The sequence below is a fragment of the Brachyistius frenatus genome, unplaced genomic scaffold (genome assembly GCF_029030835.1).
Source record: "Brachyistius frenatus isolate BFR_SWC_R1_liver_20210118 unplaced genomic scaffold, ASM2903083v1 Contig_4, whole genome shotgun sequence".
In the NCBI taxonomy this organism is placed as follows: Eukaryota; Metazoa; Chordata; class Actinopteri; family Embiotocidae; genus Brachyistius; species Brachyistius frenatus.
The window spans coordinates 8346269-8364199 of NW_027210603.1; the positions used below are offsets into that span (position 1 = coordinate 8346269).

The window sequence follows — 17931 nt, forward strand, 5'->3', positions numbered from 1 at the left end:
ACTCACTCTGTTCATCTGGCATGTTATCGTTGGCTTCATTGACGTTCAACATACAGTAAGCGCCATGGTGATGACATTAACAATTTCACATAACTTTTTTTCAAATGGCCTAAAGTAAAATTATAAAGGCAACTGTCACGTACTTTTCTTGTGTTTAATTAACTCCATGCGTTCAATACATGAATTTCATTATAAATCTATTAGAAATTGCTGTGTTTGTGACATTTTTTTAAAAAGCCCAAGTCAATGAATTTAGTGAAGATATTTTCTCTCTGACCTGTCAGCACTTTCAGCTTAAGTAGTTTTTCCTCACCTTTTACTGACTTTGCATCTACATTTTACACAGAGTAGACAGGGAACATACTCCTTGTGCTTTTGTTTGGCTGCTCACCACTTCAGCTCCACAAGCAACTCAACCTCACTTTCTCTCACTCTCCCTTCATCATCAACACTACCGGCAACGCACAGCTGCGAACAAGCTGAAGCCTCTCGTGATCCTCCCGGCCCCTGCCCCGCCCGCATAATGTTTCTGAAAAACATTTTAATTGACACAACAATTAAGCCAGACAAGTCAAAACAGAGCTCTTGTGGAACCTCCCTGTGAGGAGGGAGTAATCTGCTTCCCCAGGCAAGTTTATCTAGAGAATGTGGAGTATTCATCTGAGATGTATGGTTTGTATTTGAGCCAGAGAGAGTTTACTGCAGAGAAAATATTTGGGAATGATGTCTGATTAACGGCAGTATATCACCTCTGGGAATAGCAGAGGATTAATTTGAGTAAATCGCCATTAAAGTGTCATGCCATATTGCAGCCTATTCAAAACTAATTTTATTATGTTAGATAATTGACAGCTTTTTCCAAAATGTCAAAGGGATTAGTAGATTTTGTTATTCTTTTTTTTACATCTCAGGAAGGTTTTTATTAGCTTTTGTTAGAAAACTTGAAACTTGCTTGAAATGATAACAGTTTATTTATATAAAACATCCAACTTCGAGACAAACAAGAGGCAAACAGATATACGAATTAGCAGCCTGGTATCAGGTCAAAGTGTGTAAAACACAGGTCGACTTATAACCATGTCAGTGTCCCATTTTCCCTCGCCGAGAAGGGAAAAGTACACGCAAGTATGACCTGGATCAAAAAACGAGGTCATGTGCCTACATACAAAGGGTCATAAAGGTCGCATACGGAGGAGTCCGGGGTTGGTTGGATGGATCAATGATAGGACTTTAACTCAGACAACAAGTGTTTGAGTCATTGAGGAAGCAGAAGTCAACGTGGATTTTTTTTTTTTTAACGTAACTTAAGTAAGTTACTTGCATAATATAACGTATTTAACTTATGAAATGTGCTTGACCTACGTAATGTTACTGACATCGAATTACTTTCTTTTAACCCAAACCATGATCTTTTCATAACCAACTAAGGCACCTTACTTTTCATGCGTAGGCGAGGCAAAACGTATCATTAATACAGCCTCCTCTGGTGGACTGACGGGTGTATTAGCGGATTGGAATTTGTTAGCTAAAAAAGTTTAAAAAAAAGCTCTTCTCCAGAAGTGAATTCCTTACTCTTAAAAGTAATTGCATGCAACAATTTTTGTAGCTAACATAATCGAACAATGTTCAAGACATACAGTCTGACAAACATTTACAAATTTTAAAATCAACTTTATTGTTAGGATTATGATCTACAGTAAACTGCATGCAATTTGCAATTAAGGGATTCACACATGCAATGTTGGAATGGTCCCTTGAGAAAACGCTGTATATTATCCTTTTTACTGTTAATATAAACCACACTTGCTTTGGCAGCAATATCATGAGGGTGAGCTGCTACATACAGAAAAGCTCCTGGAACCCTCATTGTCTTATTGCATGGATACATCAAGTTTTAAAAGATTGCTACATGTGCATATGATGACATATTCATTTTATTTCATGTTCAAAAGATAAGATAGCTCATGGATTTTATAGTGTCGGTTTTTCCACGTATTTTTCCTGACACGACAGAGATATGCCATAAATATCTGCTCACTCTACAGCCCACTGAGGTTAACAATGATGTATTTCTGGCAAGGACTCGTTTTTTTCAGATGGTATTTATCACAATCAACCTCAAGGCCTTTTTATTTCCTAACAAGCATGGAAAGGGATGTAGTCAGAACCAAGGCTGCAGATGCAAGCTCCACTGAAATGGAGCATTTAACAGGAACACTTCCCTTCCTCACATCCATCTGTCGCCAGTCCTGATCTCTAATTGAATCTATTGTGTGCCACAGTAAAGGGAGTAAGAATAAAAAAAGTATACTGACGCAGTCTTATATTTTACATCTCAAGTGGAAATAGCATTTAATTAAATTTAGATGACTTTTTAAGAGATTGCTCACAGTAAACCTTGAGTGTGACACCCAAACCACCGAGACAAAAAGAACGATGAGGTCCACAGGCGCATAAACAAACATTTCACATGACGTGAAAGCATCAGTCACGATAAACTCACAAATTATAAAGCAGAATTAAAAAGGAGAGGAAACTCTTTGACAGGTAAACGATCAGGTCTGTCGGTGACTGTCTGGGATCATGACAGCTCTTTTCAGAGCTCGCTCAGACTTCCCCTTTGATTAACGCATGAAAGTGAATTTTCTTGACATCTCAAGAGGCAGCCATTGCCAAGCAGCTGAGGCATGTTGCTAAGAGAGAGAGAGACCTGGGGATGTGTTAAACCTGGAAGGATGAGGAGGCCGAGGTCGGTCCCAGCTGTAAAAAGACTCATCGCTGCATCTATCAGCGACTCCGGTGTTTCTGCATTAGAAGCTATTTCAGAGTTGGGTCGTTGGATTCCACAAGAGGTTCTTTTCTTCCTGTCATGTTTTGACAAGGTGAAAATAACAAGCTGGTATTACGCAACTCAAATTAGGTATAATTAAAAAATCTTACGGGATATACATCGGTGTTGACTTTAGTTCACTGAGCTGTCGTGTACTGTTGCTTTAGCTACAACCAGAGGATACTCCTGCATCTCCTGCAGCCAGGCAAATCATAACAAATGTAGTCATTATGTATGATAATTACTTCTAACTGTGTCTTGTGCGTCTGATTCTGATATGAAAGAACAAATAAATGTGTGTTCTTGCTAATGAGAGTCCATGCACACGTATTGGACCCTCTATCAAAACTGCCAGCAGCATCATAGACTGTCACATACAGAAAGCACCTGCTGCATCACTGCACAAGTCCAAGCATTACAAAAGAGAAAGTTTTATTTCTGATGCAATACTTCACCTCTTAAAAACAAAAACATTTTGGGAACTAAGTGCAACTCCAAAATAAGCTAAATCTAATGTTGGAAAATGAAACTGATTTACAAACCATTTCCACACACTCTAGCAGTGCCAGTGAGTCCTAAGGTTCCTTGGAGATTAACCCACGAACACAAACTCATGACTGGGCTTTAGAATTGGCTCGCAGCCTCAACGCAGTCGCTGAGGAGTTAATTCCACTGAGCTTTCCATCCCCACAGTGTGCCATTAAAAGCGGCACATCTCACCTAACCATCGTTTATCTCTCCACTGTTAATTAGTTCCGATCAATTACCTTTACTCAATGCAGCTTCCACATTTAAGAAAACAGGAAGGCCGGCTTATTCATCACTGCTCTTTTCGCCAGTCTTTTTAAATACTCCCTCGGGTTGGTTCCACTATTTTTTTATTTTTTTTTCTGCTGGGAGGACTCCATTAAAAAGCCATCGCTCACCACAGAATCCAGCGTGTGACAGAGGTGGGCGCTGGGACCCCCTGAAACTCCTCGCTGGTTGTGCAGTGTGACGGAAAAAAGGGAGGTTAACTGACTTAATTACAGGCTTTAGAATAGCAAACACTCATCACAGTTGAGCTGCATTATTGAGCTCTGTCTGACAGAGGTATGAGCAGAAGAGAAGAAACACTTCTAAAGGTGGGTGACGATATCCATATCAATCTTTGGTGGGGTTGGGAAGTTTGTTCTGGCAGAAATACAATCACAATGGTGACAAATGTATGCCTGATGATACACACACACACCAGTGGAGTTGAACTTCAGCTTAGTATGGATGCATCCAACAGAGTACAGTTACTGACAGGACTCTCTGTGTGTGAAACTTTACTTTCTAACCTTGAAAACTCATCCAACCAACTGCATTTTCTGCAACTCTATTCCTCACTGCACACTTTTATTTCCACCCTGGAAGATAAAACATAAGCATGTCAAAACTTGGGAAGGTAGGAGGAGAGGAGTGGGGGGTAAAAACCTGATCCACAATGCAGCCCATGAGAGCGACTGATTCAGAGCTTGGAGGGAAGGAAGTAGGAGTGAAATCCTAGCCCGCACTCTCGCCTGCCTGTCGTCCTCTCTCTGCTCCCTTTTCTCTGTCTCGCCCTTCCTCTGTCAGAGTGCTTCATCTAGGACTCCAGGCCCGTTTGTCTTCTCACAGAAAGGAAATGCAAAGTAGGCTGCTCCGAAACTCTGGGAAACGCCACAGGACATCCCTAAGGGAGGGAAATTAAATACGGCCACTAAGATACACACAGTAAAGTACCAATAAAGTATTCATTAACCCTCCATTGAAGAGCTAAGGAGGAAAACAAGCAACCGAGTTAAGAAGTCAAACAGGGACTTAGCACACACTACAACACCACCCTCTATCATCTGAAGATTAACAAAACAATGAGACTTGCAGAGCTCAAGAGCATGTACATCTTGCTCAGACAAGCAGGGAGATCAGAGAATCAAAGAGTGGATGTGAGTGATTGTACAAAGTGAGCAACATTCGGGCATAATCAAATAGTTTCACAAACATTCCCCCTGATACTCATAATCCAGTGTTCTTTCATATTGCAACACATCACCCACTATTGGTTTGGCAGCATGCCAGGCAGGAGTGGAAGATGTAAACAGTCCCCTTTCCCTCTTCTTGACTTTCATTTTCCCTCCATCCGAGGACCTAATTTTTCACCTCTACTCTAAACCGCTGTCTTCCCTTTTGCAGCTCCACAGTGGTGCTCCTTAGACCTGGACTGAGGAATCTATAGGCAGCACAGAGAAAGGCCTGCGGGATGCTGTGCGGCGCATTCATTGACAAAAAAGGCCTGATGCCAGTTTGACGCCCACCCCCAGGTCTCCCAGAATGTGAATGAACTTCTGAATAAGAGGCAAACCTACACAAACGCCCCTGCAGCTTTAGGACCTTCACAGGGGGAAGAGTGTGTGGGTGACGCCAAACAACAACAACAACGAGGGGAATTGCATGCCAGGGTTCCCCCTTTCTCCACTCCTTTACCAATCAGGAGGAGGCACTGCCGCAGGAGGGGGCCTGAAAGGATGGGTCGTTGACAAAAACAGCCTGTCGGGAGGGGGGTCACCGCCGGCCCGGCCTCAGTGGGTGTGATCGAGAGTCCATCCACACACACTGCAATTAACACCTACTCCACCAACATGCAGGAGGCAGCAATAGAGAAATCTCCAAATCAGCATTTCAAAAACCACGCCACTACAAAGGCATCAAAGTGCATGCATTGTATTATGCCTGAGTGCTCTTATGGGCTAAACTCTTCAGTGTGTCTTCCAAACAGCTTCAATTCCCCTTAGCAGAGTGGAAAAGAGTATGACCTCATCAGTGACCAGATGAGGAGGTGGGAAGCATGGAGAAAACTTGCTGAAAGGTTTGGATTTACTCTTCAAATGCTTGAGTGAACTCTAAAATGATGATCTGTACAGCGTGCACTTTTTGTATCCTAACTCAAACTCCAAACTACTTTTTCTCTGATGACTATGGGTTCATACTGAGTATTTGCTGGTCTTAATCACAAAGTGAAAACTTTAATTTGGACTCTGTGTCTTTACGATTACAAGAGGTCACATGCTGCTCTGTGCGTGTATTTTATGATATAGGTTCAAATTTTCTGAAATTGTGACATCAAGCCAAATTACAACCTGCCCCGTCTCCGATCAGTCTCAGTTTCACATTTTGATCCAATGCGTCATCTAACCTAATCAATGCAACTGACTGTACTGATTAACCACTGAGTAACAGCAACCAGACACATTAAACATGGAGAACAAGCTGCAGTTGTAAAGTTTCTACACACTACGCACTCATACCTCGCTTGAACACACTCAGTTATTCCAATTTGGACTTAATCCAAATATCAGCAAAAATACTAAGTACTTAATACTCAGTATTTTGCAATGTCTATCAATATGATCATGACAGGAGATTATGTGTCAGTCAACCATTTATTTACAAGCTACACCTGTATTTTATTCAGTAAATATCTTTGGTCCCCCCAAAATTGTTTACTTCTTTTCTTGTAAGTGCTCCAACTACACAACATTTTAGAGCCTGACCTGTATATCAGCCAGCTTGTGATATCACATCAATACCTATATCAGTGTATATATTGGCAGTTATGAAAAAAAAAAATACAGAACATAATGCAGAAAAAACACTTCACTGACGGCTGTCTGGTACTGCTGTGACTAAAATGGATACAGTATTTGTTGTGCTTTATTTCTGCAGCATTAAATTTGAGCGTTGCAGATGATTTTTAAACAGACCAAGTTATATACATTTGGATTCAGTCATTGTTATAAGGCTGTTACTTAGGCCCTTTTGATAGAGACTTGTACTTATTCATACAGGCCAAAGTTGTTCATTTTAGCTTTCCAGTTTGGCAACTGGACTTCTGGGATTTTTTTTCAGGTGGAAATTTTAAAACACTGCCCAGGTCTTAAGGGGTTACCTACAAATTTTCACCTATGGTCTTAGATTTTACGTGAATAAACTTTATACGTTCTGTTTTGTTGTACACTAAATCATTCTCTACACAGTAAACTGCAGCATTTATTCTGCATAGTGCTTATATCCACAGTCACCCATTTCACACACACCAATGAGTGATTCATCATAGTAGATAGTTTTACAAAGTAAAAGTGTAAATTTAAAAAATATATATTTTAACATAATTATGTTTTTGGGACCAAATGCTCGCACTATTAATTTGTGAAAAATATATGCCTCAGCTACTAATAAACTGATGGTCCTGCACAACATTTCAGCTGTACTTACAACACAAAATATACAATCTGTACATGTCAATTATTTTTTGCCTCACTCTGGCGTGATAGATCATTGCACTAACTTCTCCCTGGTGGATTTACTGTAGGCCTCAGAGAGACGAGGTCATATCAGTGGGTGCAAGTCTGAGCAGTGTCGGCAGCAAGACACATCTGAAACTCAATCCCCCACTGACAGAGGGTGAGAAATTATGATGAGGTTGTAGATCAGAAAGGAGCAGTGGCCTTGACCCCTCCAGTCAGGGTCATGCCCTCCCACTTGACCTTTCTAAGAAACTCCCATATACTTAACATCTTCAGGGATCTACGCATGCATGGAGACAGGCTTTAAACAAACCTCCATGAACACTCCTATTCGCCAGGAAGTGCAGCATGCCTCAGTCCTACATTTGAGTACTTGTGGATACTTTAAAGTTAAGAGCAATGTACCTAGGGGCAGGGGAGTACAATAACCTTGTATTCAAAATCAATGAAATGACATCAAACCAGTAGTGAGGATCCAGTGGTCCTCCTATGCCTTTCACTACAAAATGCCAATGTAAGGAAAATGTGTGATACGAGATGAATAAAATCCAATCTAAAGACACAAAGAAAAGGCTTTCCAGAGCAGCTAGTGTGAGCTAAAGCAGATAGCTCATGAAGCAGATATGATTCAGAGGTTCGAGGTACTTCTCGATCAGTTAACTATAAAGCCTATAACCGCAGAAAGGGAGTGACTCCTCTGTTCAAGCTGGAGCGCGGTAACCATTCTGGAGCCGGAAGGAAAGAACAAGAGTGAACAAGTGATAACTTGGCTTTTTGCAGCGAAGAGCGAGCCAAAGCGCGTTCTTGCACCTTAACGCAGAGCAGGGAGTGGGTGATGTGGTGTGCAGGGTTGGAGCCACAGGCCTTGCGGTACAGGGTGGGGGAGGGAGGCGGGGGGGGGGGGGCAGATACCTTCAAAGGCCGGAGTGGCAGCACTGGGCTTTGAATATGACAGGAGCTGCTACGGACAGCGAGTGGAAGAGAGAGGGAGGGAGGGAGGGAGGTGATGCGGAAGAATTTGCGGAGGTTGAAGACAAGGCGGTTTGTAGTGTTTTGGAGAGGGGGCTGAAGGGAGTGCTTTGACAGGGTGGCTTTAAGAGACGCGCTGAAGCCCAGATAGGAGATCATTACATGTTGAAGATCATCCATATTTTCATGCACCAAAAAGCAAAAGCAATTTCTTGTCTACGATTTATTTGCAAGTCGTTCCTTTGTCAAGGTGACAAGACAAAGAAAAATGTTATAAAAGTAGCTCAATTTAGAGTCATACATGCAGGTGGCCACTGAATGAATGTCCCCCTCTACAGACTGCTTCTCATCTTTTCTATATGTTCTCCCTGTGTTTCATGAGTAACACTTTTACAAAATAAATCACACAACATCACATTCTAAAGCATAAACCCATTGTGAAACTTGGATGCAGGTTTGAGCTGAATCCAAGAACTGATCTAATCCATCTGGACCATTATTCTACCTGACACCCTAATCTGCCACAAGAGAAACACTAGTGCTAAGAATATACAATGCTCAGCCCCAGCGGCGGTGCGGAGACAAAGCTAGTCTGAGTCCTCAACCTGTTCATCCAGTCTCCACTAATGCCCTCCTTTCACCAGTGAGAAAAGACATGAAGTCCCACAGGAAGTCTTAATTATGCCACTGAAAAAAAAGACCAACCTTGAAGCTTGGCAGGTGTGCTAGATACCAACCTGGTCACCAAAATGTTAAGCCTGAGAACACAACATCATTATGTACAAGTGATTTCTTGAACAAAGAGAAAAGGTAGTACAATAACAAGAGATGGTGAATGATGGTTTACTCCACATCAATGAAACATTTAATCACACCTGACAGCGCTCCCATGATGTGACTGACATCGTCTCCAGCTTCTATATGGAGAGGAAAACCTTACCCTGGCAGCTTTTGTGATTGTAGTAAATAACCAAGTACTGTCTTATTACTTGGTTGTAACATATGGAATCACTTACTGCTCCAACATGTTAAAAGACATAATTGTATCAGCGCTGTCCTGTTTGTAATGGATGCTCAAACTCTGTATTTTTGGCCACTTCAGGTAAAGCTGGAAAAAAGCACAATTGTAGTCCCATAAACAAAAACATATGTGGAGAAGATGCTGCACCGATGGAGAGAAAGTGATTCACAGTATCTGGACAATTTGGCTGGTATTTTCCAGTCTGGTGAGGAGGGGGTTCCAGGCCGGGGCAACAGATGCAACAACATGCACATGAAAGAGAAGACGAACAGACAACACTGGGTCCTCAGTCTTTTTGAGAGACGATCTCGGTATCAGTGGCGAGCTACTGACACGGTCCGTAACCCGACTCAGGAGGCTGCTCCATAGGTGAAACCCTGACCAAAGAGGGAACACCATGCTCTCAACACAACATATCCTTCTTTCTGCAGATGCTAAAAGAGAGCGACGCTGCCATGCCAGAAATCCCAAACCCCATGGTGCCTCTGCATTTACTGCTGTTCCCATGCCAGGAAGAGAGAAAAGACAGCAAGTGAAATATGCATTTTAAAATGAAAATATATTAGTGTGGATGGAGCCAAGGTATGGGAATTTGGTTCCGAATGACAGGACATTTAGTATCGAAGCAATTCAGTTGGTGCCGTAAAACTATCAAAGTTCGGTACTCAGCAGATAAGGTATTGGAGATGTCACCTTGGGTTCTGGTTCATTCGTTCTACATGTTGTCAATTAAATGATAAATTGATTCAAATGATAGTGAAATGAATAAGTTGCATTATTTATTTGACTGTTGTTTTAATCAATTTATCATTTGTTCTTAGCTGTAGCCTTAGTTAGACCATTTAAATATAACTCTGCCACCTTCAGTTCTCCCTGTCCTCGATAATTCCCTGAAGAAGCATAAGAGCCTCGTTACATGCTAACACTTCTGCACCAGCACACACACAATATTTTGCAGGAACCATCGGCCATATGTCGGAGAAAGAGAATCCAAGCGCTGATACTATTTCCTCTTTTATCGAACATTAGGACCACCCAAGCAGCCTACGATACACTTTACAACTTTGCAGCCATATGGCATGAGAATCAAGTAGAGCAAGGTGCCAAGTGGCTATATTCTATAACACTGAAATACAATGACTCAATTCATGGACCATCATAAAGAAAGGCTTGTGTGTGTTTAACAAGCATGGCAAGGAGAGAATAAAACAGATATCCCAGGAGCTGCAGCATCAGCAGCGGGTGGGAGGCTCACTTATGGTTGGCTGACACAGCTATGAGATGACACTGTGTCCATGATTTTGTTTACAGAGGGAAATTGGCACCATTAGAGACGGGACATGAGATTCCCTGCTGGATTCGGGGGGCAATGTAGTGAAAGGTGACGATATACTCATCTTTTCAGGCAACACCTCTGTCCCACACATGTACCTGACAAGCAGAGAGGTGAGGATGGTGCCAGTGCTGTCTTCTGTTATGTTGATGTTTATGATTTAATTTAGCTAACAAAACTTTTTGGTGATGGATTTGTGCCACATCTAAAGGTGATCAAGCACTACATACATAACATCACTTTTAATTACTGATGTTCACTTTTAATTACTGATGTGGGTAAAAGTTGTGTTATCATGCTGAGAAATTTTGATACAAACAAGCTAAGAATATAGGTTTGCTTTAAACATACAGATGCAGAATTTGTATGATGTTCACGCTCATATATTATCTACAGAAATGTCCCCTGGTGGTTTATATGTGACAAATCAACACAAAAAGTGCACTGTTATTTTTCATCTTCAGTGCATTCCAATCAAAACAACCTACTAAGTGATGCGGAAATAAAAAGTAATCATGGTGCTATCAGTCATCCACCAAGCAGGGGGCAGAGTTTAGGTTACAGGGCCTCAGAGACAGACAGATAATCGATCCTCAATTCCTGACCTGTCAGTCTGATGATTTTCGACATATATGCTGCTCAGTGATTAACTCTGACCAGATAATCGTTCATGCCGAAAGTTGGACAAGGACTGTGGCCAGGTGGCAATCACATTGAATTTTGGTATGACTGCAGCAAGATTTGAATGAAATTCAATGAAGTGAAAACATGCCACTGTGTGCTCAGAAATAAGCTTTGTCAAAGAGATGAATGCATTTCAAGGTGGGCTGCATCCCCTTCTGACATGAATTCAGCCTTGAATTCTTTCTAGACAAATATCTAGTTAAACATTTTTTAGCACAGAAACAAAGCTACTTAAAATGTATAATAAAGCTTCTCCCATTTCTTCATAATGTACACAAGTAGAGGCAGGATGGGGGCCATGCATGAACTATATATTATTCCACAGAGGTGTGTGGCTTTAAATGCAGTACAATTACTCTCCATAAATTTTGGGGAATGGATGTTTCTGCTTATTGTTAAGTTCATGTGCACCACAGTTGAGCATTGACACTGTTTCAGTAACCCAGGGCCCAGACTAGACCTCACACTACAGCCCCCTTTTCACCTTAATATCCACACTCTTCTCTATACCCACTCAATCGAATCTAAAACGTTTTACACAGTTAAGAATGGCTTCTGGCCAACCAGGACCTTACAATTAAGTGACGCTCTTGAAAGCTGGATCGCAGCAGAGTGCAAGTTGCTCTGGACCAAGCTGCGTTTGCATTTAAACCACCATCACCACCCTGCCGATTGCGTTCAGTGGTTAACCACAGCACTACAAATGACTTCTGTGTGCCTGCTGAGGGAGAAGAGAGTTTTACACTAAACATAACTGGGCCTTTGCTGTGGATACAAGCTGAGGTCTGGGACATGGCCAAAGCAATAGCGGTTTTCAATGCTTCGGCAGTCATTTCTTTGCTGCCGTGGGGATACATGGACTCGGCCCTCACAAACAGCAATTAGAGATCACAGCCAAACATCAGCAGACTACTGGGGCAGTGGTTTCATGGCTTCTACTTGTGGTTGGACTACAATATTACAGTTAGGGTGATGGACTGTCTATCATAAAGACCTTGCAACAAAAGTTGACTGGGCAGGGAGTTGTCAGTAATGATCACCTTAAGCCAATATAGCAGGTGCGATGAAAACATGCGTAAACAGAGTGCATAATAGTAATGCACATGGAGCAGGGGGATACTATACCTTTAATGAGTAAGTGTTCAAAGATGTTTTTCTTGATCAACATCAGCACTTGTGTTACATGTGTTTGTTTTTTTACCACTGGTGTGTGAGCACGTTTGATTTCACCATGGACCTGAGCAGAGAGCACACATCGAATTTCGTTTCAAACTTAGGAAATCTGCAACGGAAACCCTTGAAATGCTTTATAAAGCCTAAAGCTATGACGCAATGAGCCAGACGAGGTATTTCCAGTGACATTCACACTTCAAGAGGGGCAGAACATCACTGTCTAAGATTGAAGAAGGTGCGTCAGGTAAGGAGCATAACCAGATATCAATGATATATATGGGGTTGTGCACAGCGTGAATTTGTCCCCCAGTGTCAGACTTCTCAGGGTGCAACTGAAAACGGGCGAGTTTCTCACCCGCAACACAGTTGTAAACCCCCCTACTTGCCGGGTTTGGTTCCCTGCGACTTCTCTCTGATCCCTAAAAGTTTGACACAAAATTCGATGTGTGCTCTCTGCTCAGGTTTCATGTCCATGGTGAAATTGCATATGCAACGATTGTTCATGATTGTGGAGGCATAACCTGGAATACTTACTCACCAAAGTTACTGCTTGCTCCTGCTCTGTGTATATTACGGGGCTGCGCTCTGTTCGTGCAAAGCAGAAACAGCCTCAGAACTTTTTTTTTACTTCCCAGTGCAGAAGGAGGCTGGACGCAAGTTTGCCAAAAACAATAACAAAAACTAAAAAAAACACATTTATGTTGCTCATTCAAACACTTAATACTGAGTAAACACTCGAGGCTCCAGCCTCAAATTGAATGCTGTCATAGCCGATCAGACCAACAATGATAAAAGTGCAAGATAATTCTGACCACTAATGTATACCTCTGAAGTGCAAAGAAGAAAGTGACCAGTGGAATGTATTGTGTTAACAGCAGTATTAACAGGTTAAACATTTACTAGCATAAGTGACAGGGTGGCAGTAAAAGGACAAGCCCAGTGTTGAACTGATAGAGAACTGCTGACTCATCAAAACAACTTCTTCCCTCTTAAACTGCTTCTAAATCATATTTTCAGATTCAATATTTGTCTTTTGTTATTCCCGGGAATTAAAAGCCAAACTAAAAAGAAAAAAAAATCCACACTTCAGAAACACACATACCAGAATGCCTGGCGTTTAACCCCGGAGGGGAGTTTCTAACCCTCTACCCTGCCACCCACACAAAAACACGCACTCACACACTCACACACTCATGCCCGATATAGTCTCAAGACTTTGCTGAGGAGTAAAAATAGTAGCCTGCTGTTAGCTGTTCACAGGAGGGCGTGCGGATGAGAAATATTTGGAATAATGATGAGCCTGAGCGGCTTTCTCTCACTACCACCTGCACTGCGAGCAGTGAGCGTGTGCATTGTAGCAAAGCTGACCCACATTCTGGTGACATCCTGGTGGATTTGGCCTTATGTACAGGGAGGAGGTGTGTGTGTGTGTGTGTGTGTGTGTGTGTGTGTGTGTGTGTGTGTGTGTGTGTGTGTGTGTGTGTGTGTGTGTGTGTGTGTGTGTGTGTGTGTGTGTGTGTGTGTGTGTGTGTTTGTCTGCGCACTGTAATCCTTATGATGTTATGGCATTTAAAGGACTCTACCTTTGTACTGATTGACCATAATTGCCGTGGTTGGCAGAGGAGCCTTATAAAATTTAATTAACAATGAAAATAAAACAAAGAAAATATGTGAGGTGCACTGTGTTAGTTCTCACATGCTCTTTGTGGTGTCGGACATGGTTCTGCCATCAGCTGTAGATTATATCGGCAAAGACTTTCCAGAGTCAAAATTTACAATGATGGAGATTCATGACCACATGCATCTGTTTACTCTAAACTGGTGTTTACCTGCTGCCTTTTTTTTATTATTTTTTTTTTTTATCAAAGCAGACTGAGAAAAACTCCCCACTAAAGGCTTTTAGTCACTATGGATGGAAAGAGATGTTGTGTGATTATTTTAAGTGAATGAAGTCAAGGCAGCCCAGATGAGGCAGAGGTTCATGTGAGGTATAAGGCTTGAAATAGCAGAGAGCCATAAGTAAGGATTTAGATTTGGATCTTCTTAATGCATGAACTAAAATATAATATGTCATAGCTGAATGTGGGCCAACAGTAGTAATGTTACACTTTTTTTATAAAACATGGCATGGCAAGAACTTCCAGAGAGCGTTTCATCCATTTAGGAAAATACATGTTTTCTGTACCTCACAGTGTGACCCAAGAGAAAGAATGTTAAAAAACAAACAGCACATGTAAATCAGTTGACCCTTTAATGGCTTTAAACTACAACGGCTCTTGAATGACTTGGGAGTCTCCCAGAGCGGCAAAGCACACACAATCCTTTGATATGTTAATTCAGCATTTCACTTCAGTGATGGACAGCCATACAAAATGATCTGAAGGCGCCAAATTTGAACAGATGCAGATCAAGAATGATTGCTTTACTATGAAAATTCCAAAGAATGTGCTAAACAAAAGAAAATGCTCATCAATGCAACAACTGTTATGATGACTTACAGGTGTTGTGTGCATTGTGAGCTGGTGGTGCTACTTCTCCACTCAGATGCCATTTAACCATGCAGGATAAATGAATGTCATTAAAATAGCCCCTGTTGAAAACAATGTAGAAAACATGATGGTAATATTTTTTTGTTTCATGTATCCTTGCTGATCCGCACAGATATGATGTTTATGTTTTCTGCAGTCCTCTCGTTGAAAGATGCAATGGACGTTAAAGTCTCATGTTTCACCATTTATTCACAAAATTCACATTTTATTTTCATCCGTACACCAACTATACCACTTCAGCCGAACATAAAAACTTTTTTGAGATATTGCTAGTGTTTTTTTTGTTTGTTTTTTTTGCTGTTTCCATTCATGATTTTTTTTTTTTTTAACGCATATTTAGATTTTTTTTTTTTTTTAAGTAAAGGGTTTTATAATAAAATGCAGTCGGTTTAGAAAAAATAAATAGCAACTTGAACTACCTTCAAGAAAAACAAGGGAAGTATTTTCTAATGAAATGTCTCACTTTAGAGAAGCGGGCATTAAATAAGTACTCAGCAGCTCCAGGTAGACTATCTGATGAGTCCCTCTGGGAATCACTGGCGACAGCAGTCTTGTCTGAGTCAACCTTAAAATGCAAACTGATTATGAACGGTGGATCATTCTTTGAAACATTCAGTTTTCTCGTCTGACACTGATTACGACTACTTGCTATTTGAACTGCGGCAGGCTTCTATTGCCCACCTCACTCTGCCCTTTCTCCTCAGCTTACTAACGCAGAGGACGTGATAAGCCTGAACAAAGTCTACTTCCAAGGTTTATCCGTCAGACTTTACAAACTCTAATCTCGTTGAAATGCCTATAAGCAGATACATTTTTCAACGTCTTAAGTATTTTGAGACTGTGCTGGATCACAGAATGTGTTTTCCTGTCATAAAATCTGTGCACAGGACATGGAGCAAAAAGCAAAGCAATTAGGTTACATGATTTACTCTACCTGCTTTATTAGGGAAGTGAGGGCCTCCCAGCTGGAGGTCATGGTTCTTAACCTCACTTTTCAGCTACTGGGTTAATCAGTTTGGAACATGTGTTTAGTTCAACACTGAGAGAGACGTGCAGCTTTATAGATGCAATTTAAGTTTTTCATCACAGTGTGACTCACTGGCATAATGATCAGTAATTATAAACCTGGCAGTTAACCCATTCCTTCCTGCAGTCTCACATTAAAAACCTGCATATTGTCCACACTTGTCTTCTTGCTGTGTTCCATTACAGCTGCTGCTCAGAGGCAAACTGCCTTCCTCAAACAGCTCAAGCAAAAACTTAACCCATCATGATGCATCAGGGGAAGTGCAGCCAGCTTGCCAAGGTAAGGACTACATGGGCCTCTCTAAAAGCAATTAAAGCAGAGAGTCATAATATTGAATGGAGAGGGGGGTGCATTCCTCTGAGAGAGGCAGCAGCAGTAGACTGTGAAATTCATATTGACTAGAGAGGCAAACACATACAGGTAAGCAGCAGAGCTGAGCTTTTTCCTTGTCAGCCAAAGAGCAGTGTAGTCCACTGCTTTCAAATATTTTCAGGGGAGCTCAGTCATCCAGAGATGCACCTATACGCACGCTTGTCTGCTCATAGAAAAGCTTATAGAGTAAAAAAAAAAAACACACACAATTTATACAGTTCTCTAAAAACAACACTGCCGCTGACTAAAATGATATGTGGAAAATGAAAAAACTGCTGAGCACTGCATGTGCGCTCACTGATGTGTTAAATCCCACTTGATTAAAGCAGAAAAACGCCTTCAACAATGAACTGTGCCAGTCCACTTAATTAAGTCAACTTGTACTACTAGGGGGAGCGCTGGGAAACGGAAAGCAAAGCAAACAGGGGCGCTGCCGCTCGCTCCCTCTGTGGATGCTAATCAAAGGCTTGATCTCAGAGCAGGACAGGCCCCAGGGACGTCGCTCTGCTTGGCTGATCCTGGCAATTTGCTTTCGATAATACCCTCTCTCTCCCTGCGCTCCAGAGAACCCGGCAACCCATCTCACCTAATCTGTACGGCCGCCGAAAAAAAGGCACAAATGCAGCCCCCCTAAAGTACCCGTCTGAGTCACCAGGGAATAATCACATAATGGCCATAGAGTTATTACATACTCCTTATTATCCCATTTCTCTTTGTTGCTCCACTTTAGGGATTTTATAATAAAGAAGATTGAAGATAAAGATGCCACGTGATTACCTAAGACAGTAATCATGTATGTTCTTTCAAAATGAGTACGAACAAGACAAAGGCTACACAATCCTCAATAGTGCATCTGCTCAGTCACTATTTGTGTTTTTAATTGCTTGTGCAATATAGGCCAGTGGAAGCATCTGGTGGTTATTACAAGGCCTGGAGGTCTGAGGAGGGGACAGCGTATGAGAACTGCATGATTTGTTTGCGGTCTGCTCAGTGCGGCTCTGGTGATGCTGTATGTTCTTCCTCTGCAAAATCCTTCAGCACTTATTCAAGCCACAATCGCTCCAATTACACAACTGTCATGTCATCAGTCATTCAATGAGCAAACACATGGCAGAATTAAAGAAACCAGCATTACATCTAAACAGTTAAAAATAGTAGAAAACCAGCAGCAAACCAAGAATGAAAGGCAGGGAGGGAAGAGGAGAGTGGAAGAGGAGGATCAGGTTCCTACCTTTGAAGGAGACGAAGACTCGGGGTGCAGCCAAAGGGTCGTTGCTCACTTGGTTCCCAAAAGCCAAGGCGGACAGTGCCAGGAGGGCATGGACCGTCCACAGACCGTCCAGCTGCATGGTGGAGCGACCTCCAATGGCACCCAAAGAGAGGTTTTAAAAAAACAAAAATCTGCAAGGAGAAGAAGAAAACATGAGAGGGGCAGATGCCATCTCAACTTTATACTGTTTTCATTTATTAATTTATGTGACATGTCAAATCAGCAGCTCCCAAGGGCCCCATGCCTGCGAGTTTTGGGCGACGCAGCACCGAGGTGTAAAGATTTACGCCCAGATTTCTGGGAGCTTCATGAGTCCCGATGGAGAGGAGCCAAGCTTTTAGAGATGTGTACACATTTCCATTTGGTAAAAATTATGTTTGTTTTCCAGAGTATGAC

The 17931-nt window shown here is 41.8% G+C and overlaps 1 protein-coding gene across 4 annotated transcripts in view; it reads right to left on the reverse strand.

Moving 5' to 3' along the window:
* The window catches only part of sema3fb (sema domain, immunoglobulin domain (Ig), short basic domain, secreted, (semaphorin) 3Fb), a 60805-nt gene extending 43147 nt beyond the window's left edge, over positions 1-17658 (reverse strand). For all 4 annotated transcript variants that reach the window (XM_069714142.1, XM_069714136.1, XM_069714129.1 and 1 more), the window contains exon 1: positions 17497-17658. In XM_069714142.1, coding sequence (XP_069570243.1) covers positions 17497-17614 — 118 coding nt within the window. In that variant the 5' untranslated portion in view covers positions 17615-17658. The remainder of the gene's footprint in view (positions 1-17496) is intronic.
* Between the last annotated feature and the right edge of the window lie 273 nt (positions 17659-17931).